Genomic DNA, 26468 nt, shown 5'->3' with positions numbered 1-26468 from the left:
GCCAACCACCGGCTCGCGCGGGTGGTTGTCGCCTATGCCGGAAGTACCTTTTTAAAGCAAAGTGACACGAGCGGCACGCACACACGCGCGCTCGATCGACCACGTCAAGAGTCAACTTCTACACGAAATGATCTTCACTGTCTTCCTACTGGTCCAAGTCGTGCTGCTCTACTTCCTCGCCACGCACAGATCCAGGTTGTTTTTTTTTCTCCGCAAATGTCTATCTAAATAACCTAACTTGTTTCTTTTTTTTTACCTGACGACGCAGCGCTCTGATTGGATTTGACTTTTGTGCTTCAGATCCGAGAGTGATCCACCTCTTGACAAAGGCGTTATCCCGTGGTTAGGTCACGCAATAGAATTTGGAAAAGATGCGGCCAAGTTCTTGAATCGAATGAAACAGAAGCATGGCGACATTTTTACTGTGAGTATAAACACACTCCACCGAAAACTTTGCAGCTCTTCTTCTATCTTACGCGTGTGTAAATGAACAACTTTTAACATGGTCGAATGTATTCCAAAAAAGCGTTAAAATACAAACGCAGAGTAAAATACCAACATCCCAATATGTGAATAACATGTACATTACCTTTTTTTGTGAATTGACACGTGATACTAAATACACTAAATATCTAAATACACCGTGCATGAACATTAACACCCAACGCAATACAAGTGCCGTATCCAATAACAATGTTCAAATATCATCAAAATTGCCATAATTATTCATTTTTAATTTGTTCACGTTTGTGGTTGTAATTACCGCAGACTACATTTGCTCTGCGTCATGACAAAATCAGTCGAATGCTTGGTTTATGGCCTACAAGTTGTGTGTTTATAAACAGTGTCTACATGATATCAAGGCTATTTCCAGAAATATACACAATAAAGAGGAGCGAATCGAATGAATGAATAGAATAAAATTAATTCATTCACTGCCATTCCCGAATTTATTCGGGAATTGAAAATATGACGTGGACCGCCATTCTCAAATTTGTTCGGGTTTTGATTTTTCTTGCGGGGGGTGTGGGGTGAATCAAGCGATCAGACCTCTGCCGATCGTTTTCCTTCCCATGAGGGGGCAGCATTCGCCTTTTGTACAGCCGCCCCCACTTTTATTGCAGATAACTCTAGAGCCAAATAAGATCAGCATTTATTTTTTCTGATGAAAGAAGAGAGTCTAATGTTTCTTACATTGCATTGAATGTTTATGTAGTCCTAAAACTAATATTCTGCGAGTCCTGCAATTTGAGTGAAAACGACAAAAACCCTGGCACTCGGGTGGACATGCTTTTTGCACATGGCCTGGCAGTGAATGAGTTATGCATCATGTCTATAGTTTCAAGTTGAGTTAAGTGCTTAAGAAGTGCATGTATACCTATTGTTTCATGAAACATGAAAAATGCTACATATGATGTGTCATTATGTATACCCACAAACTCTAGAATTAGACACTAATCGCGTATTGATTTTTAAAAAAAAGTCAGATTTTTTTTCAAAATCACCCGACTAAAAAACATTCAAATATTTAATTGCCTCCCACCCAATTACTTCAGTCCTCATTGCATACTTGTCAATGCCATTCTAGCTTCACTATTTACATCTTTTTTGTCTCAACAAGAAATAATTATGTATCCAGGTCCGTGTCGTCGGCCGCTACGTGACCGTACTTCTGGACCCTCACGTATACGACTGCGTGATCAACGACAGCGACTCGCTGGATTTTCAGCGCTACGCAGACGTGCTCATGGAGAGGATTTTCATGCTGCGCCTGCCGCATCATCAACCCGCTCACGCAAAAGCCTTGATGAAACGGTACGCCCTAGTCTTCTTGCTACTCCTCTGCCCAAGGGCTTAAGGTCATGCCAGGTGTTCATATTTGCTTATTTTCAATCATGTTATTTCTTATAAACACTCCTGCCGTGTGTTTAAAATTAAGGACAACTAGTTTCAGAGATTCTGGTTGTACTGTACACGTGAATTATAGTGAACACCCATTTAATGACGTGGGATAAATTCCAACCTTACCTTAGGTGGAATAAAACAAATAATAATGAGAAAATGAGACATGCAACTTTACTCTACAACAAATACAGTAAAGTCTCGTTATATCGATATCGGATATATCGATAGTCCCGGTTATATCGATACTATTTCTATGCACGCACGGAGAAAATTACATGCAAACAGGGTCGGATATATCGATAGTCCCGGTTATATCGATATTTTTTCGGACTCCCTTGAATATCGATATAACGAGACTTTACTGTACTTTTAACACATTTTACCTGGTTTAAAAATAAATCGGATTGGAATACATTTAAATCCCTTTTTCAAATGCACCATTTTTTCTTTCTTGTTTCGATTCGTATTCATGTCAGACAATTGCTAAACAAATAGTTGTCATTTTTTTCCAACATGTTTACAGTTGACTTATTTTCGAAAAAATACCGCCGCGCAGTTCAGCCTGTCACACGGAGGATGACAGAAATTGGAGAATATAAATCTATAAATCTGCCGTATCACCGGGGGGTAAACTGTGACGTGAGTCCGGGGGTGGGGGGGGGGGGATTGTACACTGACTCGAAATGTGAACTTCTGAAGGCGTGCCGTTTATCTTTCAATCGATCGTCGTGTTGAAATGTGCAAAATAAATCCCCTATGTTACATGATCGGAGCGGAAAATGTAGGTAGGGCAAAGTCAATAGGCTGACTTGCAATATTGTGACACATTACCTGGCACAACTCCTTCAATCAGGAAATTTTGATTCTTGCTCAGCCGTTAACCTGATTATTTTTCTTTCCCCTTCGCACCTACGTAGGCACTTCTTTGGAATGAATTTGACCGCACTAAACACCACCATGAGCAGACACCTGGAGGCCTTGTTGAAAGCCGAGATTCCTCCGAACCAGAAATACTGGAAACAGATGGAACTCTTCGACTTCTCGTACGGCCTTCTCTTCAAGTCAGTCACGTCTTCACCTTCCCACACGCACACACCCGCCCATGTCTCGCTATGACAAAAGAAGCTTTCGCCAGAAAACTAAAAGGGGGAAGCCCTGAAATTCCCCATCAAGGCAAAATTGATGTTCTGCACCACGGAGAAAAGTGTTGTAAACAATCCAGCCCAAATATCATCCATAAGCCGATGGGGTTTGTAATCACTTGGGTTAAGTGCGTGCTGTAGCCTATCCCAACTGTCTTCGGGCAATAAGCAGGGAACATTAGGGTACAGGAAATAAAGCAATCACAAAGATAGGAGAAAGCACTAGGGAGTGAAACTAAGAAACCAGGTCGCAATCAATAATTGCACACCTGAGTACCACATAGTTCTGAGTCCTTAAGTTCAAACGTGCAATCTCAAAGAAATCTCTGAAGTCACTTCATTGAAGTCCCTGCTGCTTACATCCAAGCAAGCCCACGTCGCATCGCTTTGTTTGTAAACAACCCAAGTTCAACTTAGGATGACCTCACTTGAGAAAACTCGTTTGGTGACTCCTTTCCGCTTGCCTGCGTGAAAATGGAACTTTTTGTGATAAAAGTAAACAAAACAAGGCGAGCGTGAGACATGTGATGTCATCTGAGACTTGTCCAGATGTGTGCAAGTGTCCCCCTCCCCATCCCCCCCACTATGTAACGAACGCATTGGTGTGGGCGAATGGAAAAATACCTCAAGTTCAACAACACAAAATGTCTTTCATGCGCAGGGCGGGTTATCTGACGCTCTTTGGTGGAGAACAGAATAATAACAGCGCCGATCCTTCCAGCGTCTATGACGAGTACCGCAAGTTTGACAACCTCTTAACCAAGCTGGCAAGAAAAAGCTTGAAACCAGGTAAGGACTCGTTAACACAACCCTGGCAATTAAGTAGCTAACGGGAGGTGCCGTCTACTCCATTTCTCGGGATGACTCATCGTGTGCTTATTCACCTTTTCCCTCCATTCTGCCGCATTGATATCATCGCTGCACTTGTTTTGGGGTTTCCATAGCGATGACATTCTGGGTAGTAGTTGCTCATCTACACGCATTAGACACAATAATCAGATTTAAGAGAGATTAATAATGAAGATACATTCAAGTACATTGAACCATAATTCAAGTGGTGAATTCACATGAGCGTGTGTACTGCATTGGTGAAAATGTTTTTTTTTTTGTGTGTGTGGACGGGTATCACAAGTATATTGGATTGGATGTACCTTTATTCGTCTCGCAGTGGAGAAACATAAACATATAAGTCTATTTACTATATGAAAGGCGCTTATAAATGAAAATGTATTATTATTATTACACATACACAAATTTTATTATACATACACAAACGATATGGTGTCATAGAATTTGAAGAAATAAACCGTTTTTGTCACATTTTTTTCCCTTCACTCCAACCTACATTATATTGCTGCTTCTTGTATGTGTGCTGTTGCTACCCAGGAGTAGAATAATTCAGACATAGCGATTTGGAACATTTAGTGAATTTCAGGACAATTCGTGTCATTATTATTGTTTTCGGCAGATAAAGAATCCATTCCTGTGAATATAGGTACATTGTCTGGCTATACATGTTGCCCCACCGTTTGTGTTCAAATAGCCATTGCGTGAAGACTTAACACTGGGAAATCAATGAATGCTGTTTGTTAGCTTTTAAAAGGCGCTTGCGTTGTATTTTAGCCCAATTTTCCCACTGTACATAAAAAAAGATGTTTTGTTTAGCTCAATGGCACAATGTTTAAAAAAAAAAAGACATCTGTGACAGGATTAAGTGCCGTTAAGAAAATGCGAGATGATTTTGAGATCATTCTTATTTTGTTCTTTGTCGTACTCACTGGCAAGTCTTTGCAAGCTTTCCTGCTGCTTTTATGTCACATTGTTTGACTTAGCTCACGCGGCTAGCTGATGAGCTGATTTCTTCTATCACGTTGAAATCACAATGAGGATAAATGCACTCAGCGGTGAACAAAGTGTACTACTCATACAAAAACAGTAAAAAATGGCACTCACGTTTCCACTATAGTGTCTTACCTTTTGATTGACATATATGAACTTGACTTGGATTTTAATCCAACTGGACAGTATGAATATGCAGGCTTTGGGTTTGGAAATATATTATTTTAAAGCCTATATGATTCACATTTGTATCATCTTGCCTGCCTCAACATCACAGGTGTCAAAGTCAAGGCCCGCGGGCCAAATCCGGCCCGCCACATCATTTTTTTCGGCCCGCGAAAGCAAATCAAACTGTTAAATTCCACGATGATTGCTAAAATATGAGCCAAAATTTCAGATTTTTGGATGTCAACCACAATAAAAGTCATTATTCTTGACTTCAGATTTGAAAACGAGTTATTCATTAATTTGCTGTGTGCTCTATATGTAATATTTGAAGGGATTTAAACATTCTAATGGGTTCCCCAAATTCATAACGGCCCTCGAGAGGAAACCATAACTACAATGTGGCCCGCGGAAAAAAATGACTTTGACACCCCTGCTCAACATGATCACTATACTTTATTTGCTCAGTGCCGTGTCATTGTTTTTTTAGTGTGGCGAAGTCAGCTTCACATTGACATCTGTTATTTTCGTGCGCAGTTGTAATATTATTACACATAACAAGCATACCTGCCACCTTTTAACCTCTGATGATGACATATCTGTATTGTTTTATATGTTCCAATTTATCATTGCTTTTTTTCTCAACAGAGGAGACAAGGACGGTCCAAAATGCTCGTGACAGATTGTGGGAGCTTTTGGCCCCGGCTGGTCAGACGGAGGAGCCGGGGTCAAACTCGTGGATTTACGCTTATAGGCGACTTCTGCAGCGGGAGGGGGCAGACGAGGAGATGCAGAAGCGGGCGCTACTGCTGCAACTTTGGGCCACTCAGGTGAGCGTGGCCTCGGGACGGAGATGTTGTTGTTAGCATTGAAAGCCTGATCGAGATTAGGCAAAGTGACTTTGTCAAATGAACTCATTTTGGACTTGAATTGTAGTACTCGCTTCTCTCCACATGAGGGCACTATTCTCTTTCGTCTTTTATGTAGAAGTGGCTGAAGGAGTCACTAACAACAACAACAATAATAATAATAATAATACATTTCATTTATAAGCGCCTTTCAAAACTCTCAAGGACACTTTACAGTCACAAGATAATTTTTTCTGTGAGTGAGCAGCAGCAGCCAAGTTCACTTACTTTTGGAAGAAGATGACACTATTGTGAGACTTGGTGATGATTGAACTTCTGTCCTAAATTAGAAGGAAAGATTTTACTTTAAAAAGTACTTTTGGAATGAGAAAAAAAATGACTGCCAGTTTATGCATCCAGTATACACAATAGCTATTTTGATAACTTTGAATTGACACATTATTACACATTTTTAAACTGTGGCATTTTCTGTTGGTTGAAAAAAAAAAGTAATTAGCTTCTTTGACAAAAAAAAAAATCAGAAAACTGTATAGGATGAAAAGGTTTCTTCAGTCGTCATCTGTACTTCTTTGAAGGCGTTGGACGTTTCGCACCTCATCCGAAAAGCTTCGTCAACGAACTAACATTTTGCTGGTAGCTCTAGCCCTATATACATATACAGTATATCCCTAATATCCAGAGGTGGCAGTGCCAGACCTCTGCTTTGATAGGTCCCTGCACTGAAGAAACCTTTTCATCGATGGACCACTCCTGTACGACTGAGAGCTTACACAGACGTAAAACTGTATACGGTATTTTCCGGTATATAAGGTGCATCGGAGTATACGGTGCACCTTAACGGACTCGTCACCAATTCAAAAACAAGACTTCCTGAATATCCAGCGCAAGTCTTAAAACGTAAAATATAGCTATATGCGGTGGAATCGTATTAAAATACGGCCAGTAGAAGTCATTTGAAGCCATTTTACAAATTATGGACACAACTTGTCCGGAGACGTCGATTGTCCTTTAAATTTTGTCTGTACTTGCGAAAATAAGACTATCAGGCAAGGAGGCGCGCTAAAGAGGAACAATCAGTTGATTTAATGCTGTGTTTTGATTGAAGTTTTGTGGGTTTTTTTTTTTTTACCTTCAGTGTCGCATGTCTCGTGCTCCTGTTTGCCTTTGCCAAACAAGCACCTGCGCTGTCGCTATGCAACCGCAGAGTGAGACAAATAGGACAAGGTGGTCACTGTCCTCTTTTTGTTTGCTTGCAGGGTAACGTGGGCCCCGCCGCCTTTTGGCTTTTGGGATTTTTGTTGACAAATTCTGAGGCGATGAGTGCGGTGAGGAGCGAGTTCAAGCAGATTTCCCAGATGGAAACAACAGATGCTTCCTTCCTCCACTCCCGTGGAAACACTCCAGTCTTTGGTGAGTTGAAGGCAAACTCAGACTTTGAGTTCACTGTTGTTTTTCTGAAGTTTTCGTCTTTACCTGGGGGAAATGAGCCTAGGTTGAGGTCAACAGAATAATATTTAATAAGTAATGTCTATTTTTAAGGTCATACAGTACATACAATGACCCCCCCACCCCCTCCCAAAAAAAGCACTTAGTTTTGGAACACTTTAAAATAACTGATATGCTTGTGCTATAAAATCATATGGCTATATATTTTTAAATTATTAACTATCATTTTGAAATATATAGTTCTTGAATGCGACAAGGATATAGAATGACTTATTCTGTCTGCATTTTACTACTTGGTATCTTTCTGTGGACGACGACGCATAAAGGCATTGAAGTCCAGCATTTGGTTCAATGTTCTTGAGGACCTCGAGCTGCCCAAAAATATGCCTGAAGTAAAATACGCAAAATTCATCACCAAAAAAAATGCTACGCCAAAATGCAGCAATTACCACTCTTGTCAAAACATAATACAATGTTGTAAAATTACAAACAAGGGGCATAAAATGCCTATTTCGGCATACTGTTGTTGAAATTCTGAATATCAGAGCTCCATATTAATTTTTTTTAATACGATCACAGTGGCCTCTGACATGAAAATTTAAGGGTGCAAGTAGATAATTTGGAGGGGCCCAAGTCAGTAACTCCATTTGACTACAATAATTAATTAATCGATGAAAAGGTTTCTTCAGCCGTCATCTGTACTTCTTTGAAGGTGGCGGCCGTTTGGCTTCTTATCCAAGAAACTTCGTCAGCAAACTAAAGTCTTACTGGTAGTTTAGCCCATATATACAGTAAAGTCTCGTTATATCGATATCGGATATATCGATAGTCCCGGTTATATCGATATTTTTTCGGACTCCCTTGAATATCGATATAACGAGACTTTACTGTATATATATATATATATATATATATCCCTACTGTCCAGACATGGTGGTGCCGGACTCTGCTATGATAGGTCCCTGCTCTCAGGTTGGGGGGAGCAGAGGACTACTCCCTGCAGCTCCACTGATTGTTCCTATTGTTCTGACTAAGGACTGGCCTGATTGCCCCACTTTCACCGTTATCAGTATTACTAATCCTATTTTGCCTAAGTAGGCTGTTGTACGAACGATCCAAATTGAACCTCACCCCACCATATCGGTTTAGTGAAGGATTTAGCTGTTTTATGAAAATCGCTTCTTTTACTCCCCTTTCAAACCTATCTATGTTCTTTTGCGAAGATTTTGACCTCATTGTCGTCAAATGAGTGGTTGCTGGCTTTTAGGTGCACATCCGACACCTTCAAAGAGGTACAGATGACGGCTGAAGAAAAAACCTTTTCATCGATGGACCACTCCTGTACGACTGAGAGCTTACACAGACGTATTAATTAATTAATTAATTAATTTCTCCACTGCGATACGAATAAAGGCAAATCCAATCCAATCCAATTACTGATAAATGAGCAAAAGTGTAGAGCAGAATTTTTTTTCGGCAAAAAACAACAGTATTTCCATTGTCTGAAATTCCTGAAACAAAATGTCATCATTGGCCCTGCTTTCACATTACGATCGGAAGCGGTGAATTAGGCTCCTTTCCTATTTGGGGAACCCATGCTTTATACTACCAAAAAATAACGCCACGCTGAAAAATGAAATCACACTCAGTCGTAACTAATCTTTCTCTCCTCTCTAGACAGTGCCTTGGAGGAGACCCTCAGACTCACTGCTGCCCCGTTCATCACCAGAGAGGTGGTCCAGGAGAAAACCATTCAAATGGCAAATGGTCAAGAGTACCATCTGCGAAAAGGAGACCGAGTGTGCTTATTCCCGTTTGCCAGCCCTCAAATGGATCCTGAGATTTACTCTGAGCCGCAGGTGAGTGTTCCTATTTCTTGTGTAATTGTCCCCATTCCAGCTAAACATTCGCTGACAGACTACCACAAGTTATATGGCATACTGACCCACCCCCTATTGTGTATCGGGGAAAATAACATATAATTTACTCCTCTGAAAAATGTTAGTAGTTTCTCACATAAATAGTGTATGGTAACGAAAAATAGTCACCATAAATAGTACGTTTTAATTGAATTTTTATATTACATTTTAAAGGACAACCGACGCCTACGGATAAGTTATGTCCATAATTTGTAAAATTCAATTGAGCATATTTGACAAAGATTCCACCGCATGTAGCTATATTTTACGTTTTAAGACTCCCGCTGAATATTCAGTCACTGACGTCACTGACGGCGAAAGTGACACACAATGCATTTTGGGTACTTTGTTTGGTCTGAAAATTTTGTGTTGATCCGTGTTGATGGTGAATCGTTGTGTGTTGCACCAAGACAACTATTTGATATGAGCTGACACAAATTCCCAGCAGACAAATCAGCCCATTTCCAATGGAGCGTCGGCGCCATCTTGTGTAGTTTCTGGGACGCTACATTGGTGTCATTGACACGTCGAATTGATATGGGAGGACTTCTTTAATCGATTGCAAACATGTATGCTTTCCTCTTCAGAACTATTTGAATCATATTCACAACTGGATGAGTAAAAAGAAAGCATCTTCTCCGAATCTCAACACTCCATGAGCCCATTGTTTTGTTTCTTGAGCAAGGCAAGACGACCTGGCGTGACGTCACAAACTAGGGGCGGGACTTTCTGAAAATCCCCAGTTTCGAGCTGATTTGTGGCAGTTTTTGGACAGTTTAAGTCATTTTTATTGGTGTTTTGCATTTGAATAAAAATATCATACTGCGTGTTTTGGGTATTTTAGATGCTATGAAACGTTTTTCTGATGTCAGTTAGGAAACAAAAAAATGGTGTCGGTTGTCCTTTAAAAGTAAGAGCTTGCAGATTAGACCCAAATACATCGACACGGACTCGTGAGAGGGAAGACGCAAAGCTTTTCTCTGTCGATATTTATCTGAGACCATTTCAAATGGCTTCTTCACTTGCTTAGCAGAGTGGCGCCATCAGATATCTTGAACAGTCATCAGTCACCTTGAAAACGGAGTAAACATGAACACAATAGAGAAAATGTGAATAGGTACATTTGCAAATAACAAGCTTCGTTGTATTTGAACCAATTGAGTGGACATGGAGCATGAACTTTTGTATCGGGGAAGTGGGAGGAATTCCTACACAAATCGGACAGTTTTTTCCCCCTCCAATAAGAGGTCATCTGTGCGCCTCTGAAGGATTAGTTTGGCAGTGAAACAAAAGCACCGCTAATTAGCGTGGGAAGGACATCACTAGGTCACTTTAAAGGATAACCGACGTCACTTTTTTGTTTCTTAACTGACATCAGAAAAACGTTTTATAGCATCTAAAATACCCAAAACACGCAGTATGATATTTTTATTCAAATGCAAAACACCAATAAAAAAAATGACTTAAGGTGTCCAAAATCTGCAAAAAATTGAGCTGCGAATTGGGCATTTTCAGAAAGTCCCGCCCCCAGTTTGTGACGTCACGTCAAGACGTCTTGCATTGCTTGAGAATCCAAACAATGGCTTCAGATTTGGAGAATATTCTTTCTTGTTACACCTCCAGTTATGAATATGATTCAAATAGTTCTGAAGAGGAAAGCATACATGTTAGCAATCGATTAAATAATTTATTCCATGCCATTTTGAGGCAACATTGGGGAGAAACGATCACCAGAAAAGAGGCACAAAATGGCGACCTCCTGTGGCCACCTCCGTTTCTACAGGCTGATAAATTTCTTATATGGAGCTTGGACACCCTCTTCTGGCGGCTTTTGGGTGCAACACAAGGTTTTCAGACCAAACAATCCAGCAAAATACATTGACGTGATGAAAGGACTGCTACAATGTGTCTTTTTTTCGGTCAGGGGGCGTTCCTTTAGTGACGTCACGTACGGACTCGTCACCAACTCAAAAACAAGACTTCCTGAATATTCAGCGCGAGTCTTAAAACGTAAAATATAGCTATATGCGGTGGAATCTTTTTAAAATACGCTCAGTAGAAGCCATTTGAAGTCATTTTACAAATTATGGACACAACTTGTCCGGAGACGTCGGTTGTCCTTTAAAACTTTCACTGACGCACACATCGAAGAAGATTCGTGTCAACAAATCCGACGCGTCATAGCTCTGTAAATGTATATTGCAGAAGTTCCAGTTTGACCGCTTCCTGAATAAAGATGGATCACCTAAAAGGGATTTTTACAAAGGAGGCAGAAGGCTGAAATATTACACCATGCCGTGGGGCGCAGGGACCAATGGCTGTGTGGGAAAGCAGTTTGCCATCAATACCATCAGACAGTGAGTTTGCCGGAATCACCGCAGCACCTCCCGTTGTAGGAGTCTGGAGCCCACTTTGTCTTTTCTTTATCTCCTCTTCAGGTTTGTGTACTTGGTGTTGGATATGGATTTGGAATTGTGTGACATCAACGCTCATTTGCCGGAGATAAACACCAGCCGTTATGGATTCGGGATGCTCCAACCAAAAACAGACTTATTAGTGCGTATGAAATCCAAGAAGACACACTAGGCCTATGCGGTCTCAACACACATTCGTATGTGCACGTTAGCATAGATGCACTATGTACTGTTAGTTTAACTCATTCACTGCCATTCTCGAATGTATTTGGGAATTGAAAATATGACGGAGAGCGCCGTTCCTGAATGTCTTTGAGTTTTTTTTTCTTGCTGGGGTGCTGATAAAGTGCTGGTCAGACCTCTGGCAATGTATTTTTCCCTTTTACAAGGGGGCAGCATTTCTATTTTTCCATGTTAGCGCTTTGTTCCAGCTTCAGCTGTTGTTAAAGCGCTATATAAACCAAAATGTATGTATTGCATTGTATTTTGGACAGCCGCCTTTATTTCAAGATCATATAACTCCAGACCCATATAATTTATGAATTAACTATTTTTTTCTGATGAAACAAGAGAGTCAAAGGTTTCTTACGCGGCATTGAATGTTTATGTAGTCCTGAAACTCAATATTCTGTGGGTCATGGAATTTGTGACAATGACAAAAACCCTGCCACTTGAGTGGACACATTTTTGCACATGTATGACAGTGAATGAGTGAATCTGTCCTAACACCCTTTGTACTTTTATATTTGATATTTATTATTTTCTTATTTAAAAATAAAGTAATACATGTGAAATGGTGTGTTTTGTCTTTTGCATTGGTTTGGTGAGAAAAGTGTTCCAAATATAATAAATACATACATATTTTCCAACTATAAATGCACAGGGAATGTCAACAAAATAGATTTTGCCATCATTTTCCTTTTTTGATATCTAACACGAAAATAGAAATTGCAGAATAGTATAATGCGGTATTTTCTCAATTTTTACAAGTTCAAAAATATTTTATTTATAATAGTACCTATGCTTGTCTGTGACTGTAAAGTGTCCTTGAGAGCTTTGAAAGGCGCTTAAAATGAGATGTATTATTATTATTATTATTATTATTATTATTATTATTATTATTATTATTATTATATAACACCTATACATTTTCAGAGATGATTGTCCTCCTATAAAACATTGATGTTCCTTAAAGGTTTTCATGGAATATTTTGGCCTTAAAAATATCCAGAAATAAACAAGTGTTGAGACCTTTTGACACTCAATATTACTTCACATATAAGGCGCACCTTCGTATAAGGTGCATGGTCATCTTTTGATGGAAATCAAGGCTTTTGGCTGCACCTTATACACCAGAAAATACAGTATTTTTTCAGCCTCTCACATTGGGTTTGCTGGTGTTTAAGATACTTCACCCAAATCTGAACAACCAAGTAGAAGATTCTCTGCCACGACTATAAAAAAAAGAATAAGAAAGCCTTTAATCGTCCCACAATAGGGAAATTTGCAAAATACCAAACTTGTCATCTCAACTCTTCCAAATGTGTTGAATTTACTAAATTCCCTCTGTTGTTGTTGTTTTCAACAACAATTCATGGTATGTGCACGTATGTGTACTTTTATTGAGCAGAAAATTTCCCCCCCCCCTACATTCCATGTCAAATGCCAAAACTGTATGCATCCCACATTATATAATTTATGAAACTTCTTACTTTTTGTTAACTTGCAATAATTCATGTGGAGAGTAGGACTGCCTGTACTTTAAACACCGTAATGCAAATCTATCACAGTGAAACACTTGCCCACTGTTTGGAGAGTGAATGGAAAGTTTAGATTTGTACAGTATATGACCCTAGGAAGCTGTTCATCACTTTGTGACAGTTGCGATACTTTGTACCATGTAATACGCATCCTGAAGTTGCACGCCGATGGATATTGCATGAAAATGTCAAATACACAAAAACAACACGAGTGGCTAATGGTGTTTGTGTTGCTGAAATCTACCAAACTGAACTCACTAACACTATGAGTGGAGTCTTCAAAAAGGCTACTAGAGTATTTGCTATGAAACCAATATTAAAAAAAAGCCCCATTATTCATTCTGTATTTAAAAAAAAACATTTAGCTTAATGCTAACAAACAACATGAAACACCACAGATGCCTAATGAATAACATCAATTGTCGCAGTGTTACAACTCGTTCACAATTGGTATTTCAGACAAAAACGGTGAAGCAACACATGTAGATGGACAATATAGCGATACTTTTCAGACATATATCTTTGTCCTCGACAAAAAAAAATAACAATATTGCTCCTGCTTAAAAACTAATTATGTGCCTGATGATCATCAGACAAGACAGAACACAATGCGGAGCAAGAGCAGACAAACAGCATTTCTATTCATTTCAAAAGTGTCTTATGATTTGATATGTCGGCATTAGCTCATTCACTACCATTCACAAATGTATTCAGGTATTGAAAATATAACGTTGAGCGCCATTCACGAATTTGTTCGGGTTTTGTTTTTTCATGCTTGGGTGCCGATAAAGCGCTGGCCATGGCCTCTAGCAAAGTTTTTCTTTTCCACAAGGGGGCAGCATTTCCCTTTTTTTCATGTTCGTCCTTAGTTCCCGCTTCAGCTGTTGTTAAAGTGCTATATAAATCAATGTATGTATTGTATTTTGGACAGCCACCCTCATTTCAAGCTCATATAACTCCAGAGGCATATAATTTAGGAATTAACTCTGATAAAAGAAGAGAGTCTAAGGTTTCTTACGCTGCATTAAATGTTTATGTAGTCCTAAAAATCAATATTATGTTGGTACTGGAATTCAAGTGAGTAATGACAAAAACCCTGGCACTGGAGTGGACACATTTTTCCACATTGTCTGGCAGTGAATGAGTTAACCTCATATCTCTAGGTCCCAACTGTGTATCCGATTCTTCTGCTGGGCAGTGAAAGAGCTCTCATAGTGACCAATCATCCAATGAAAAAAGATGATCAATATAGAACAATCAACTTCACAGCTGAATAATTGCTCTGTATTACGTACTTATAAAACGCATATAAGGAGGAAACGAGAAAAACAGCGCCATCTGTTTGGCCGGGGTCTCACACTACTCAGTGGCTTTGCTAGTGAAGCCGTCAGGCGGAGAGAGGGTTAAAGTGAGCTGGGGGAGCTTGAAAGAAGGAAAGCCTGGCAAGCGAGAGCAGTCACTTCACACTCCCACACGGCGTCCTGCTGAATACAGCACGCTACAAGGAGGGGAGGGAGCACGTGAACCAAATCCAAAGTATTCCACGGCTCGACTTGTTGATTCCCACCTGGGGGAGGACAGCTTACGAGGAAGACAAAAAAAGAACGAGGGGTGGGGGGGAGAGAGAAAGAGAACGAGAGAGACAGAGAGAGAGGAAGAAAAAGCAGGAGGCAACAATCCCATCATGTCTCCACGCTGCTTATGATGTCTTCATCTCATCCGTGCCAAACGCAGAAGATCCATGATGGGTTCGCCACCTTGACACGCGCGTCTGATTGAAATGAAGCCGCCGCACGTCCACCAAACGATCCGGGCTGCACAGGAGACACGTACGGACACTTTTCTTGGATCGCTTGTTTGTTTTTTGCAACCCTGTACGTACTTACTCTTCCCGTGTTCTCAACTTTCTAATGACAGAAGGTCATCACCGCTTGATTTTATCGTTGCTGAAATGTTTCAGCACCAGACAGCGACATAATGATCAGCACTGGACAGCTCACAAACTGTCTGAAATTTTGATCATACTTGATGGAAAATTATATTTCTTCATCAAGGTGCACGTATATTTAAAATATGTAAAATTACACTGATGGGAGTTTTAGTTTTATGGTTGTTTTAAATCTTCAAGGTCACTTGCTTTAATACTGCTTATGTCTAACCGAACCTTTTGTGTACCCTCATTGTCCTTAACATGACAGACACATGAGCAAAATTGCATTTTTTTTTAAGAATTGATAATTCATCAGCTTGACTTTCACCACAAGTAATGAAAAGCGGATGCGCTTTGCCAGATTCGGGAGATGCAAAAACTCCACTTCTGTGTCCACACTGAAAGGGAGAACCTGTATATCAGAGCCAGTAAAAGATTTTTAAAAAATCTTCCACGACAGAAAGCCAACCCCAGTAACAATTAATACTCCAGATTAATGACTCCATTGCAAACTGCAATAAACACTGTTAAACCATGAATGATAGATTGTGTAATTATGCGTGTACATTTTTAATACGTATACCGGATAGCTCCTGTTGTGGATGTAATTAGGTGCTGTACGTGTCCATTAATAATAGTCACCTTAACAAGGGAGTGCAATGAAAGTCATGTACGGTAACATGTATATAAGTCCAATTGATAACCGGGATCCCCCGCGTCCACCCTTGTCAGCAAGAAAAGCCTCTATGCCTCCTAAAGCAGATTAATATAGCTATTCTGTTCTCTGATGAGTGGATAAACCTCTTGACATTTCCATTGTAGGGCACTGTGCTGCAGGTGCATCAAATCCGCTGTCAGACCCGCTGGCCATGGGTTAAAATCAGTAATATTGAGAAAATATAGAATAAAAAAAAAATATTTACTGCATGAACATTTGGAACACATTTCAAACACACATACACTTCTTTAAAAGCAGTTTTAAAGGTATCCCTGAGCAGCTGTTGTCACTCTCTCACTGTCAAGAAATGGGATCTGATCCAATGGCATCACTTTGAGGAAGTGGAAAAGATGATTTCAAGTAAGAGGGAAAACATTATTATTACAAATACACATGAATAAACATTGCATAGCGAAATGCTATACAGTATTATATAAATGCAGACCATTCATGCAAAATGTACAGCAGGGGTGTCAAACTCTTTTTTTGACACGGGCCTCATTATAATAATACATTTCATTTATAAACGCCTTTCAAAACTCTATAGGACACTTTCCATTGTAGTTACAGTTTCCTCTCAAGGGCCATTATGAATTTGGGGAAGCCATTAGAATGTTTCATCTCCTCTACATATTACATACAGAATGCACAACACATTATTAAATAACTCGTTTTCAAATCTGAAGTCAATAATAATGATTGTTATTATGGTTTACATGGGGCAATTTGAAATTTTGTTTGGGACTTTAGCAAGCATCATGAAATTTTACAAGTTGGATTTGCTTTCGTGGGCCAAATAAAATGATGTGGCGGCCCAGAATTGGCCGCCGGGCCTTGACTTTCACACCTGTGATGCACAGACTGTAAATGTTACCTTAAATCCACAATAAGCAGCAATACGACTATTTTATATATTTTGTCCACTGCACCAGACCAATAATGACCAGAGTTTATTTGGGATCCTTTTCTGCCTCTTCTTCATTTTGGTATTCTGAAAATATTGTTTTCTAGTCTTCCTACGTGTATTCTTAACTCCTTCACTGCCAGACGATGTGGAAAAATGTGCCCACTCCAGTGCCAGGGTTTTTGTTATTGTCACTCGAATTTCAGGACCCACAGAATATTGAATTTTAGGACTACATGTATTTAATGCAGCGTAAAAAACATTAGACTCTCTCCTTTCATGAGAAAAAAAATAGTTAATTCCTAAATTATATGGGTCTGGAGTTATATGACCTTGAAAAATGGGCAGCTCTCCAAAACACAATGCATAACATACATGTTGGTTTATATAGCACTTTAACAATAGCTGAAGCTGGAACAAAGCAACAACATGGAAAAAAGGGAAATGCTGCCCCCCTCGTGGAAGGGAAAAATTGCCAGAGGTCTGGTCAGCACTTTATCGGCATCCAAGCAAGAAAAAAGTAATTTGGAAATGGCGCTCTACATCATATTTTCAATTTTCGAATAAATTTGTGAATGGCAGTGAATTACAGTAAAGTCTCGTTATATCGATATCGGATATATCGATAATCCCGGTTATATCAATACTATTTCTATGCACGCACGGAGAAAATTACATGCAAACAGGGTCGGATATATCGATAGTCCCAGTTATATCGATATTTTTTCGTACTCCCTTGAATATCGATATAACGAGACTTTACTGTAGTTAATTTAGACACATGCTTTGCCACCATCTTGTGTCCGATCAACTATGTTGGAGTCAGTTTATGAGCTTTTTTTTTACACAAGTACTTCATGATGCATCTAAAGGCGAGTGTAAAGCCTTTTTATGAGGGCATCTAGGGACTACGTGCACTGAAGGTCTGGCCAGCGCTTTATCGGCACCTTAGCAAGTAAAAACAAAACCCAAACTAATTCGGGAATGGTGCTCTACATCATATTTTCAATTCTTGAATACATTTGTGGATGCAGTGACTGAGTTAACATCCTTAGTATGATTTTCTCTGTCCTTGTGTTTGTTGAGCAAGGCCAAATACAAGAAGGAAAACAAACGCAAGTGCCAACTCTTTTACCCGGGGAAGCCAAGTTAGGTATTTATACTAAGCAGAGAGACAAACTGCGCTCTGGGCCTGACTTCAACACTGTGGCCTTGTAGAAGTGTAACTTGAAGGCGAGGATGACAAGACCACCGGGAACTTGAATACTTTTTTTGGACATAGAGGAGTGTGTGAAGGAATTCCATGTAGAGTCCCCCCCCACACACACACAAAGAAGAGCTGAACTTCAGTGCTCAGTAAAAGAACCACATTATAACTCCATTTTCAATCTATTGTTGTTGTTGCAGCCACGGCAAAAGGGTGCAGACCCCGATGAGGTGACCCAGAGGACCATGTCTTCTTAACAACTACCATCTCATCTTTGGCAGCGACTGAGCGACTTGAGGAAAGATGATCAAAGTGGCGACAAGGTCATCTGGAGCGCAGCCGCCGGACACGGTGGACATCATCCGTAGTAAGCACACCCGCCGGGTGAGGCTCAATGTCGGGGGCCTCCTCCACGAAGTCCTGTGGAGGACATTGGACCGCCTGCCCCGCACGAGACTCGGCAAGCTGCGGGATTGCAACACCCATGACTCCATCATGGAGATCTGCGACGACTACACCTTAGACAGCAACGAGTATTTCTTCGACAGACACCCTGGCGCCTTCACTTCCATTTTGAACTTTTACCGGACGGGGAAGCTGCACATGATGGAGGAGATGTGCGCCTTGTCCTTCAGCCAAGAACTGGACTTCTGGGGCATCGATGAGATCTATTTAGAGTCCTGCTGCCAAGCCCGGTACCACCAAAAGAAAGAGCAGATGAACGAGGAACTCAAACGAGAGGCGGAGAACATGAGAGAGCGGGAAGGCGAGGAGTTTACCACCACGTGCTGTTCGGAGAAAAGGAAGAAACTTTGGGATCTCCTGGAGAAGCCCAGCTCATCCTTTGCTGCGAAGGTACAGTTCGAGTCAACCACATACACACCGCATATCACTTTAATACAGTCAGGCGAGGCAGCTTTATTTCTATAGTGCATTTCATTCACAAGTTAACTCAATGTTTTTTAAAACAGCATTTAAATGACAATAAACCGCAGACATTTTAAAATGACAGAAGAATTTAAGACATTTTAAAATGAAATCGTAAAATGTGTTTACTGAAATTATTAAAAGAACAAGCAGTGCAAGAGCATTGGATTGGATCGGATTAGCCTTTGTTAGTGTCGCAGTGGAGAAATTTACAGCAGCAAAGTTATGAGAGGAAGAGGAAAGGAAAGAAAGAAGTAGAAAAACAAAATACAGGAGCTGCTGTAAAGGCAGCCAACTATCACCATCTTGAATTGGCTCCTACAATTGTGGATACATATCGTATACTGTCAGAGATGTTCGGTCGGACATTGTGAATAAAGGCTCGAACACAGGAAGATTGTCTTTTACTGCCGGCAGGGGACGCAGCCATTCATGACCGACGCCCAACCTCTGCAGCCCAAGCTATTTATTGAGTATATACAAATTTTAGTGATACATTAGTAAAACAAAGTCTTAGTATATTCTTGATTTGAATACCATGCTCCTGGATGTCCCAAACACCAATAACTTTAAAAGAACAGAACGTAGACATTTTAATTGGTTGTCCTTTGTATGAACCGATAGATTTGTAAGCTGGCTAATGACCTCTTCCTGTGGAGGATTTTATCAAGTCGTAAATTAGTCCAAGGTCAGATCTCCTACAGGAAGATGACCGTTTTACAGGCTGTGTCTGTTCACCCCAGATTTTCTGTGCTTCCATTGTGAGCCTTGTGTTCGGTGGCCAACTAACCTTGAAACTTTTAAATATGATAACTTCTCTTCTGTCTATTCTCTATCATATACAAAGGAGGACAATTGTTGTTACTCAGAACGGATCTCTATCTAAGAAAAGGTTCACTCATATTCTTTTTCGAATAGATGCATGATTTTGTCCTCTTTAACTTGTCTTTGTCTAAATACAGTAAAGTCTCGTTATATCGATATTCAAGGGAGTCCAAAAAATATCGATATAACCGGGACTATCGATATATCCGACCCTGTTTGCATGTAATTTTCTCCGTGCGTGCATAGAAATAGTATCGATATAACCGGGACTATCGATATATCCAATATCGATATAACGAGACTTTACTGTATAAACATTCTCAAATGGGACCCCACATAGCTGAGAAAGCAAACGATTACGACTCTGTGTTTGTGACTGAAACCTTTTTTTATGCTACAATGAATTTGATCCTTGCTGAAATGTTTGCGACATACCGTGTATCTACCCCAGTCAAGGATGACACCTTGTACTGATGTAATAAAAAATAAAAAATAAAAAACTAAAAGACATTTAAAACAACAATCGACATTCAAAAAATATGTTCGACAAGACATACAATAAATAAGCAAATTAATAACGTACCGTGGGAACCTTGTAAACCAAAAGTCGCCAAACTTTAATGACGTAGACATTATCCTCTGGCGATTTCTCTCGCAATTGTCTCGTTCCGTCTCTCTCACTAGCGATTTCTCTCACGTATAGAACCGAAGTGATCATGACAAAATATTATAAAGTATTGAAGACGATTTTAAGAAAAACATACATATGAAGGTTCCCATAGAAATGTTAAACAATTTTACAAAACAACAAGACCAAATAAATTATATTTTGGTTTTCATGGCAACCACTGACAATATTGGCGCCATCGTTGTACTAAATTCATCCTGTCTACTTGATAACTAATGTTAAGCAGATTCCTTACTTACAGACAGTGTATTGTCGGTGTTCAAATACCTGACATGTTTCGGCGACTACTTCCGCCTTCGTCAGAGTGTCACTCTGACGAAGGCGGAAGTAGTCGCCGAAACATGTCAGGTATTTGAACACCGACAATACACTGTCTGTAAGTAAGGAATCTGCTTAACATTAATATTGGCGCCAGTTACATACCGTTTGCGTACACAGTAACAACAAACTCCAAAGATGTGTTCTTTGTATTTTGTTTTGATGGAAGACTATGCCAGAAAATTGGTCTGCTTGATGTATTGATCATTAACTTTGTAACTTTCTCAAGAAAATGTCATCAAATGGCTATCATTTCTTATATGGGACGTCATTAGATGTATCCAATGAAGTGGCTGGTCAGAGAAACGATTTTCCGTCATATCAAATGAAGGTGTATAAAGTTAAGACAGAAAAAGGGAGGGGTCGGGCGGTGTATTTCGGTTTACATCTTGAGGCTATAAATCTCTGCGGTTTGACGAACGGTCTGACATTCCTTTTGCCCCAATTGGTGCTTTTCATCTGTTCCTTTGAGCTGCAGGAGGGAAACGTAATGAGAAAAAAAGAAGAAATGTTTCACTCAAAAGTGACAAATGTTCCTCTAGGCGCAACCTATTCGGTTTAAAATAGGCTTTGGGAACTAATTTTGTGCTAAACAGCATCAATAATGTCCACCATCTGTCCTTTCCTGGGAGAGCAAGACAGCCTTGCGTCTTCCCCTTTTGGAAGTCAATTAAGTCTTTTATTCATGGTGTATTTTTTATAACAGCTTTTGTTATCGCTCATTATTGGACTTGTATAGCCGCATGTGTGCGCACAACTTGGTGTGATTAATGAACGCTTGTTTTGTCATCAGATTTGACGATGCAGCGACTGACACCTATTGTTTAATTGAATGTCACATATTTATAGATGCGCACGTCTTCATTACGCCGACTTCCTTCCTATCCTCTACTCAATCATCCTGTTCATTAACGCGCTCTCAGCCCACGCTCTGCCGCGCGTCACTGGGGATCAATGGACACGGTCATGCTGAATCAAGTATATGAAGCATTTTTCAATTAAATGTGGATTCATTACAAGACCACGCTGCAGATTACAAGTACATCGGCGGGTCGGGGAGTGTGGACGTTCACAGAGGTTGGCCTTTTCATTACTGTAGTCCACATTCAGCAGGGAGTGTTACCATGAAAGGTTTTATCTATTCAGCGCAATACTCCTGGAGTCAGCCTGCCAGAGTTAGATTTTTATTCTTCTTTTTTTTAAACAGTCATTCTTGGATTGGTAGTTGGAAGGTGTATCATTTTTGCAAGCAGGACTCCTCAGCAATCCCGAAACAAGACTCCCCGTTCCAAACTAGACGAAATGAGCTTCAAACACCTCAGCGGACAGAGCTTCCTGCATAATTTATCCAGCTCATCTAGCCAGATAACCTGCTCCATTCCTGACCTTGAATAGCGCCTAATTAAGATTTCTGAAATAAATCAAGTTACGTCAGTGACACTTCCTGCCCGTCAGATCTCTCCGGAGATGTTTTCAAAATTAGTTACAGAGCAGACTTGTAATTATGAGCACAGGTGTTTTTTACGTACCAACGAAAACTGCAGTACTCCACGTATGTGTGTGTGTTTCTGTATGTGTTCATTCGTTGTGTGTGTTTGTTCATTTCGGAAAAATGAAATAGTTTATTTTGAAAAACGACCGGATTTTGTCTGCTATCTGCTATCTGTCTTCACCTTGTTAAACTTGACGCAGGTCGAGTCAGCGCGTCCTGGTTACGTGATAGGTTACCGCGCAAAGGAAACCCAAGAGCTAGCAAAAATGAGTGACAAAACAAACGTCCTTTGAAAGGGGAAGTGGACAGGAGAGGACCCTAATACAGTACTTGAGGTACACTTTGTGACTACTTATATGGTAAAGGGTCACAATTTAGCATAAATTAAGAGAGACAAACATAAGAATAGTCAGTTTAGTGACACAAGTTAGCTTGCTTTCTCAACTGCAGTGCTAACCGTGAAGCCTGTTTGGAGTTTTTTTGTGTGAAAAAAGACACACAACAGTTTGACAGCAACTGCCACTTATCATTTCACATATTACTTTCATCACTTTGCTGCTGTGAAATGTAAATTTCTCCACTGTGAGACTAATAAAGGCATATCCAATCCAATCAATCCAATCCAATTAGTGTGAAGGACTAGAGATTGAAAGTTTAGGTACAAATTCACTGATGCGTACACTTTGTATATGTGTATATAAATTCCAAATATTAATTCATAAACAATGTGCTCCAGTGAAAGTGCTTTCACAGACTTTTGTATCACTGTGTTGTTCCTCACATTTGGGTCTCCCTTATTCCTTTGTTCAGGTGTCTTTTCAAAACTAGCTTAATTCCAGTGGCACTACCCAAGTATATATATATTTGCTCTACTGCCATTCACAAAGATTTCAAATAAAAAGCCAGGTAGCATGACCAAACATTCTTTGTCTCGTTTCATAAAAATGTTTGCATTGTGAATCATGTAGTTCATGTCGCTCGTGACATGCCCAATGAGCCGAGTGGGGCCATCGCCTATTTTATTTCCAAGTAAGGATTTTTAAGAAGTGTTAAATTGAGGTTACCCAATGGTCCAGAAAGGTGATATTGTTTAATTGAAGTATTGCAATGTTGAAGTGGCTTGTTCCCAAGCACTGATTCTGCCGCATTTATTTTTCAGCTCTGATAAAATTTTAATTGCCCATTAATAAAACCTCGCTCAATGCCAGTAAGGGAAGGACTGTGCGAAGCAGAATGTACGTAATCCCACGTCCCTCCTCAAACCGATACAGTACAATATATATAAAGTGACAGGAACGCACGTTCTTGCTTAGAAGGGCCATTCTCACACCAAAGCAGCATGAAAGGGCAACGTGCATGATCGCATGACTTGCAGCTTTGAAGTGTTGAGGTGTTATTGAATCGTTTTACGCCCACTTGAGTTTGCTGATCCACCGTGGACCCGCCCGCTAAATAATTCAACAAACAATATGGGCCTCAGGAAAAGTTGCAGGTAATCACTACATTAATAAAAGATAAGGTCTTGTTGATGCGGTATTGTACATGCTAAGTGTCTGTTATTATGATTTTAGTTGTGAGCGGTGAGACGTATACGAAATGCTTGGGACTGAGCACGTATTGTTTGATTGGAAGCAGCAATGTGCCAAGTAATCTTGAAAACTTTTAAATAACATCTATTCTGTCTATTCTCTATCATCCAGCCACAGACTAAACCCAACTTTTTAGAGAGCACTTTAAACCAACTACGGTATCATAAAAGGTAGTGTAGAGAAAGGAAAAACTGACAGCTAATGATAAAGAAAGTTCAACCAATCAATTAATCCCAGAAATTATGACAATTCATGGCAGCGCTTCCCCCTTCACCTCACAATCATTGTACCGGAACAGGAAAGCCAGCTCTAAAAAAACCTGACATTCTTCACGTTGGGCAGGCTTGTTCTGCTAATTGCCGAAGAAGCTTCTCCCATCAGCGAGTCAGCCATGACTGCAGGCAGTTTCCTGCACTTCTCACCGCACATCATATATGCCCGATTGACTGCACTTTGAGCACTTTGTACATTGTGTAGTCTGAGATGTGTTTGATAAAGCCACTGCGTGCTGTTTGCTGCTGCCCATTCGGTCCGTGAGGCCCTTTGGGTGCGTGAACCCTTTTTGGCGAGAATAAGGGGAAAGGGGGGAATCGATAGTGAAGGCATCAAGTGGTATGACCATTAGCGTGCCTCTCGCATGTGTGACTTCCAACATGAGCACCATCGCATGTAGCACCGTGTGACAGAGATCGCAGTGTAACTGTACGGCCTATGTGGCCGTGTGTCGTAGAACAAAGCGCTTCCTCTCGCTAGTTTCCACTGTTAATAAGAAAGCATGGGACAAGGCAACAAGGTGCGTGTTGCCGGGCGACACCATCACTTGCCTTGAAATAGCATCAATCAATGGCGCACCACTGACTCGCAACTTGCCCGACTGGTGCCTGGGACATGCGTTTCGCCCAGCGGCTTGACACAATTGTGAAAAGTAAGACGTGAGGCTTGTTCTTTCTCACTTTTTTTGTCCTTCCTTCTCCTTGTCTCATAACTGAAGGAAACTCGAAATTTCACCCCTCCAAGGTAGAGATGAGCATTTCATAAAATGACCTTGGTGGGCAAAGCTGATCCTATGACTAAAACTACTACTACAACTATTACTACCACTCCTACCACCACTACCACTCCTACTAATTGAATTAGATTTATTAGTCTCGCAGTGGAGAAATTTACATTTCACAGTAGCAAAGTTATGAAAGGAAGAAGGACGGAAAAGAAGAAGTAGAAAAACAAAATACAGGAGCTACTGTAAAGGCAGTCACACTCGTGACGCAATCTTGAAGTCAAAAGAACAAAAATAAATAAATACTACTGCGACTACTACGTACTACTACCTAATTCTACTACTACCACCACTACCACTACTACTACTACTACTACCACTCCTACTACTACTACAAACACTAACACTATCACTGACACCACTACTACCACTACTATCACTATTACCACTACAACCATGACTGCTACTAATACTACTACCACTACCACCACTACTACTACAACTACCACTACTACTACTTACTACTAATAGTAATACCAATACTAATACTGATACTACTACTACTACTACCACTAGGACCACTACCACTACAACCACCCCCACTACTACTACGAATAATAATAATCATCATCACCATGTTCTTTCTGGGTCCGCGTGGGTTTTCTCCGGGTCCTCCGGTTTCCTCCCACATTCCAAATACATGCATGGCAGGCAGATTATGCTCCAAATTGTCCCTAGGTGTGAGTGTGAGAGTGACTGTTGTTTGTCTTTGTGTGCCCTGTGATTGGCTAGCATCCAATTCAGGGTGTCCCCCGCCTCGTGCCCGACAGCTGGGAGAGGTTGCAGCACCCCCCACGACCCGAATGAGGAATAAGCGGTACGGAAAATGGATGGATAATGAGCATCATCATCATCATTCATAAAAATAATGGCCGACTGTTTAGCGTGGCGGTTTCACAGTGCAAACGCTTTAAATTTCAGGGAAGTTGCAAGGTAAGTCCAAAATACGTGATGCTGTAATACATTTTTCAAGCACCAGTCGAACATTTTTAACTCAGTCTTTCCACATTGCGGCATTTAACAGCAACCTTTTTTGCGCCCTGCTTTTCTTCTCATCATAATTGTGTGCCTGCAACTGAAAGCAATCAGCAGTGCGTATTGGCTAATGGAGCTGTGCACTAACCAGAGACATTAGCATTATTGATTGCACGCATGCCTTTGATGGCGTTTGATCAGCGTGAAGGAACACAAACGCAAAGTCAATTCAGGAAGAGATGCTGCACATCAATGAACACACTCACACACACCATCAAGTGCTACTCTGGATGACACAGTTACGTTGATTACTTTGTTTGCATCTGTCTTGATAGTCCATCCGTACATTACAGTGTAATTGTTGTTAGTTGGTTGCTAC

At 40.4% G+C, this 26468-nt stretch overlaps 2 protein-coding genes and 2 long non-coding RNA genes across 7 annotated transcripts in view; 2 read left to right on the top strand and 2 right to left on the bottom strand.

The window, feature by feature from the left end:
• Positions 1-40: 40 nt before the first annotated feature.
• LOC148890171 (prostacyclin synthase-like) lies at positions 41-12493 on the top strand. 2 transcript variants are annotated; one of them, XM_089010543.1, is made up of 10 exons: positions 41-195; positions 301-424; positions 1640-1815; positions 2823-2948; positions 3709-3836; positions 5700-5881; positions 7177-7330; positions 9044-9225; positions 11491-11642; positions 11724-12493. In XM_089010543.1, the coding sequence occupies exons 1-10, from the start codon at positions 128-130 to the stop codon at positions 11869-11871; spliced, it is 1440 nt and encodes a 479-aa protein (XP_088866669.1). In that variant the 5' UTR covers positions 41-127; the 3' UTR covers positions 11872-12493. The 2 variants fall into 2 exon arrangements, with proteins under 2 accessions (XP_088866669.1, XP_088866668.1); XM_089010542.1 differs by having other exon boundaries at positions 2823-2966.
• LOC148890172 (uncharacterized) lies at positions 3844-7168 on the bottom strand. Its single transcript, XR_016116665.1, has 3 exons — positions 7050-7168; positions 6188-6240; positions 3844-4020 (listed from the first exon to the last, which is right to left on the bottom strand). It is a non-coding gene; the product is annotated as an uncharacterized LOC148890172 (long non-coding RNA).
• Positions 7260-26468, bottom strand: part of LOC148890170 (uncharacterized) — a 34336-nt gene continuing 15127 nt past the window's right edge. For all 3 annotated transcript variants that reach the window (XR_016116664.1, XR_016116663.1, XR_016116662.1), the window contains exon 4: positions 7260-7393. This is a non-coding gene — a long non-coding RNA (uncharacterized LOC148890170). The remainder of the gene's footprint in view (positions 7394-26468) is intronic.
• LOC148890169 (potassium voltage-gated channel subfamily B member 1-like) overlaps positions 12633-26468 on the top strand; it is a 39266-nt gene continuing 25430 nt past the window's right edge. Inside the window, exons 1-2 of the mRNA XM_089010541.1 lie at positions 12633-15288; positions 18419-19073. Of these exons, the coding sequence (XP_088866667.1) occupies positions 18522-19073 (552 nt within the window). The 5' untranslated portion in view covers positions 12633-15288; positions 18419-18521. The remainder of the gene's footprint in view (positions 15289-18418; positions 19074-26468) is intronic.

This window comes from Hippocampus bargibanti, linkage group LG12 (genome assembly GCF_051943395.1).
Source record: "Hippocampus bargibanti isolate YZ-2025 linkage group LG12, ASM5194339v1, whole genome shotgun sequence".
Lineage (NCBI taxonomy): Eukaryota > Metazoa > Chordata > Actinopteri > Syngnathiformes > Syngnathidae > Hippocampus > Hippocampus bargibanti.
This window is presented reverse-complemented; position numbering and strand designations above follow the sequence as displayed.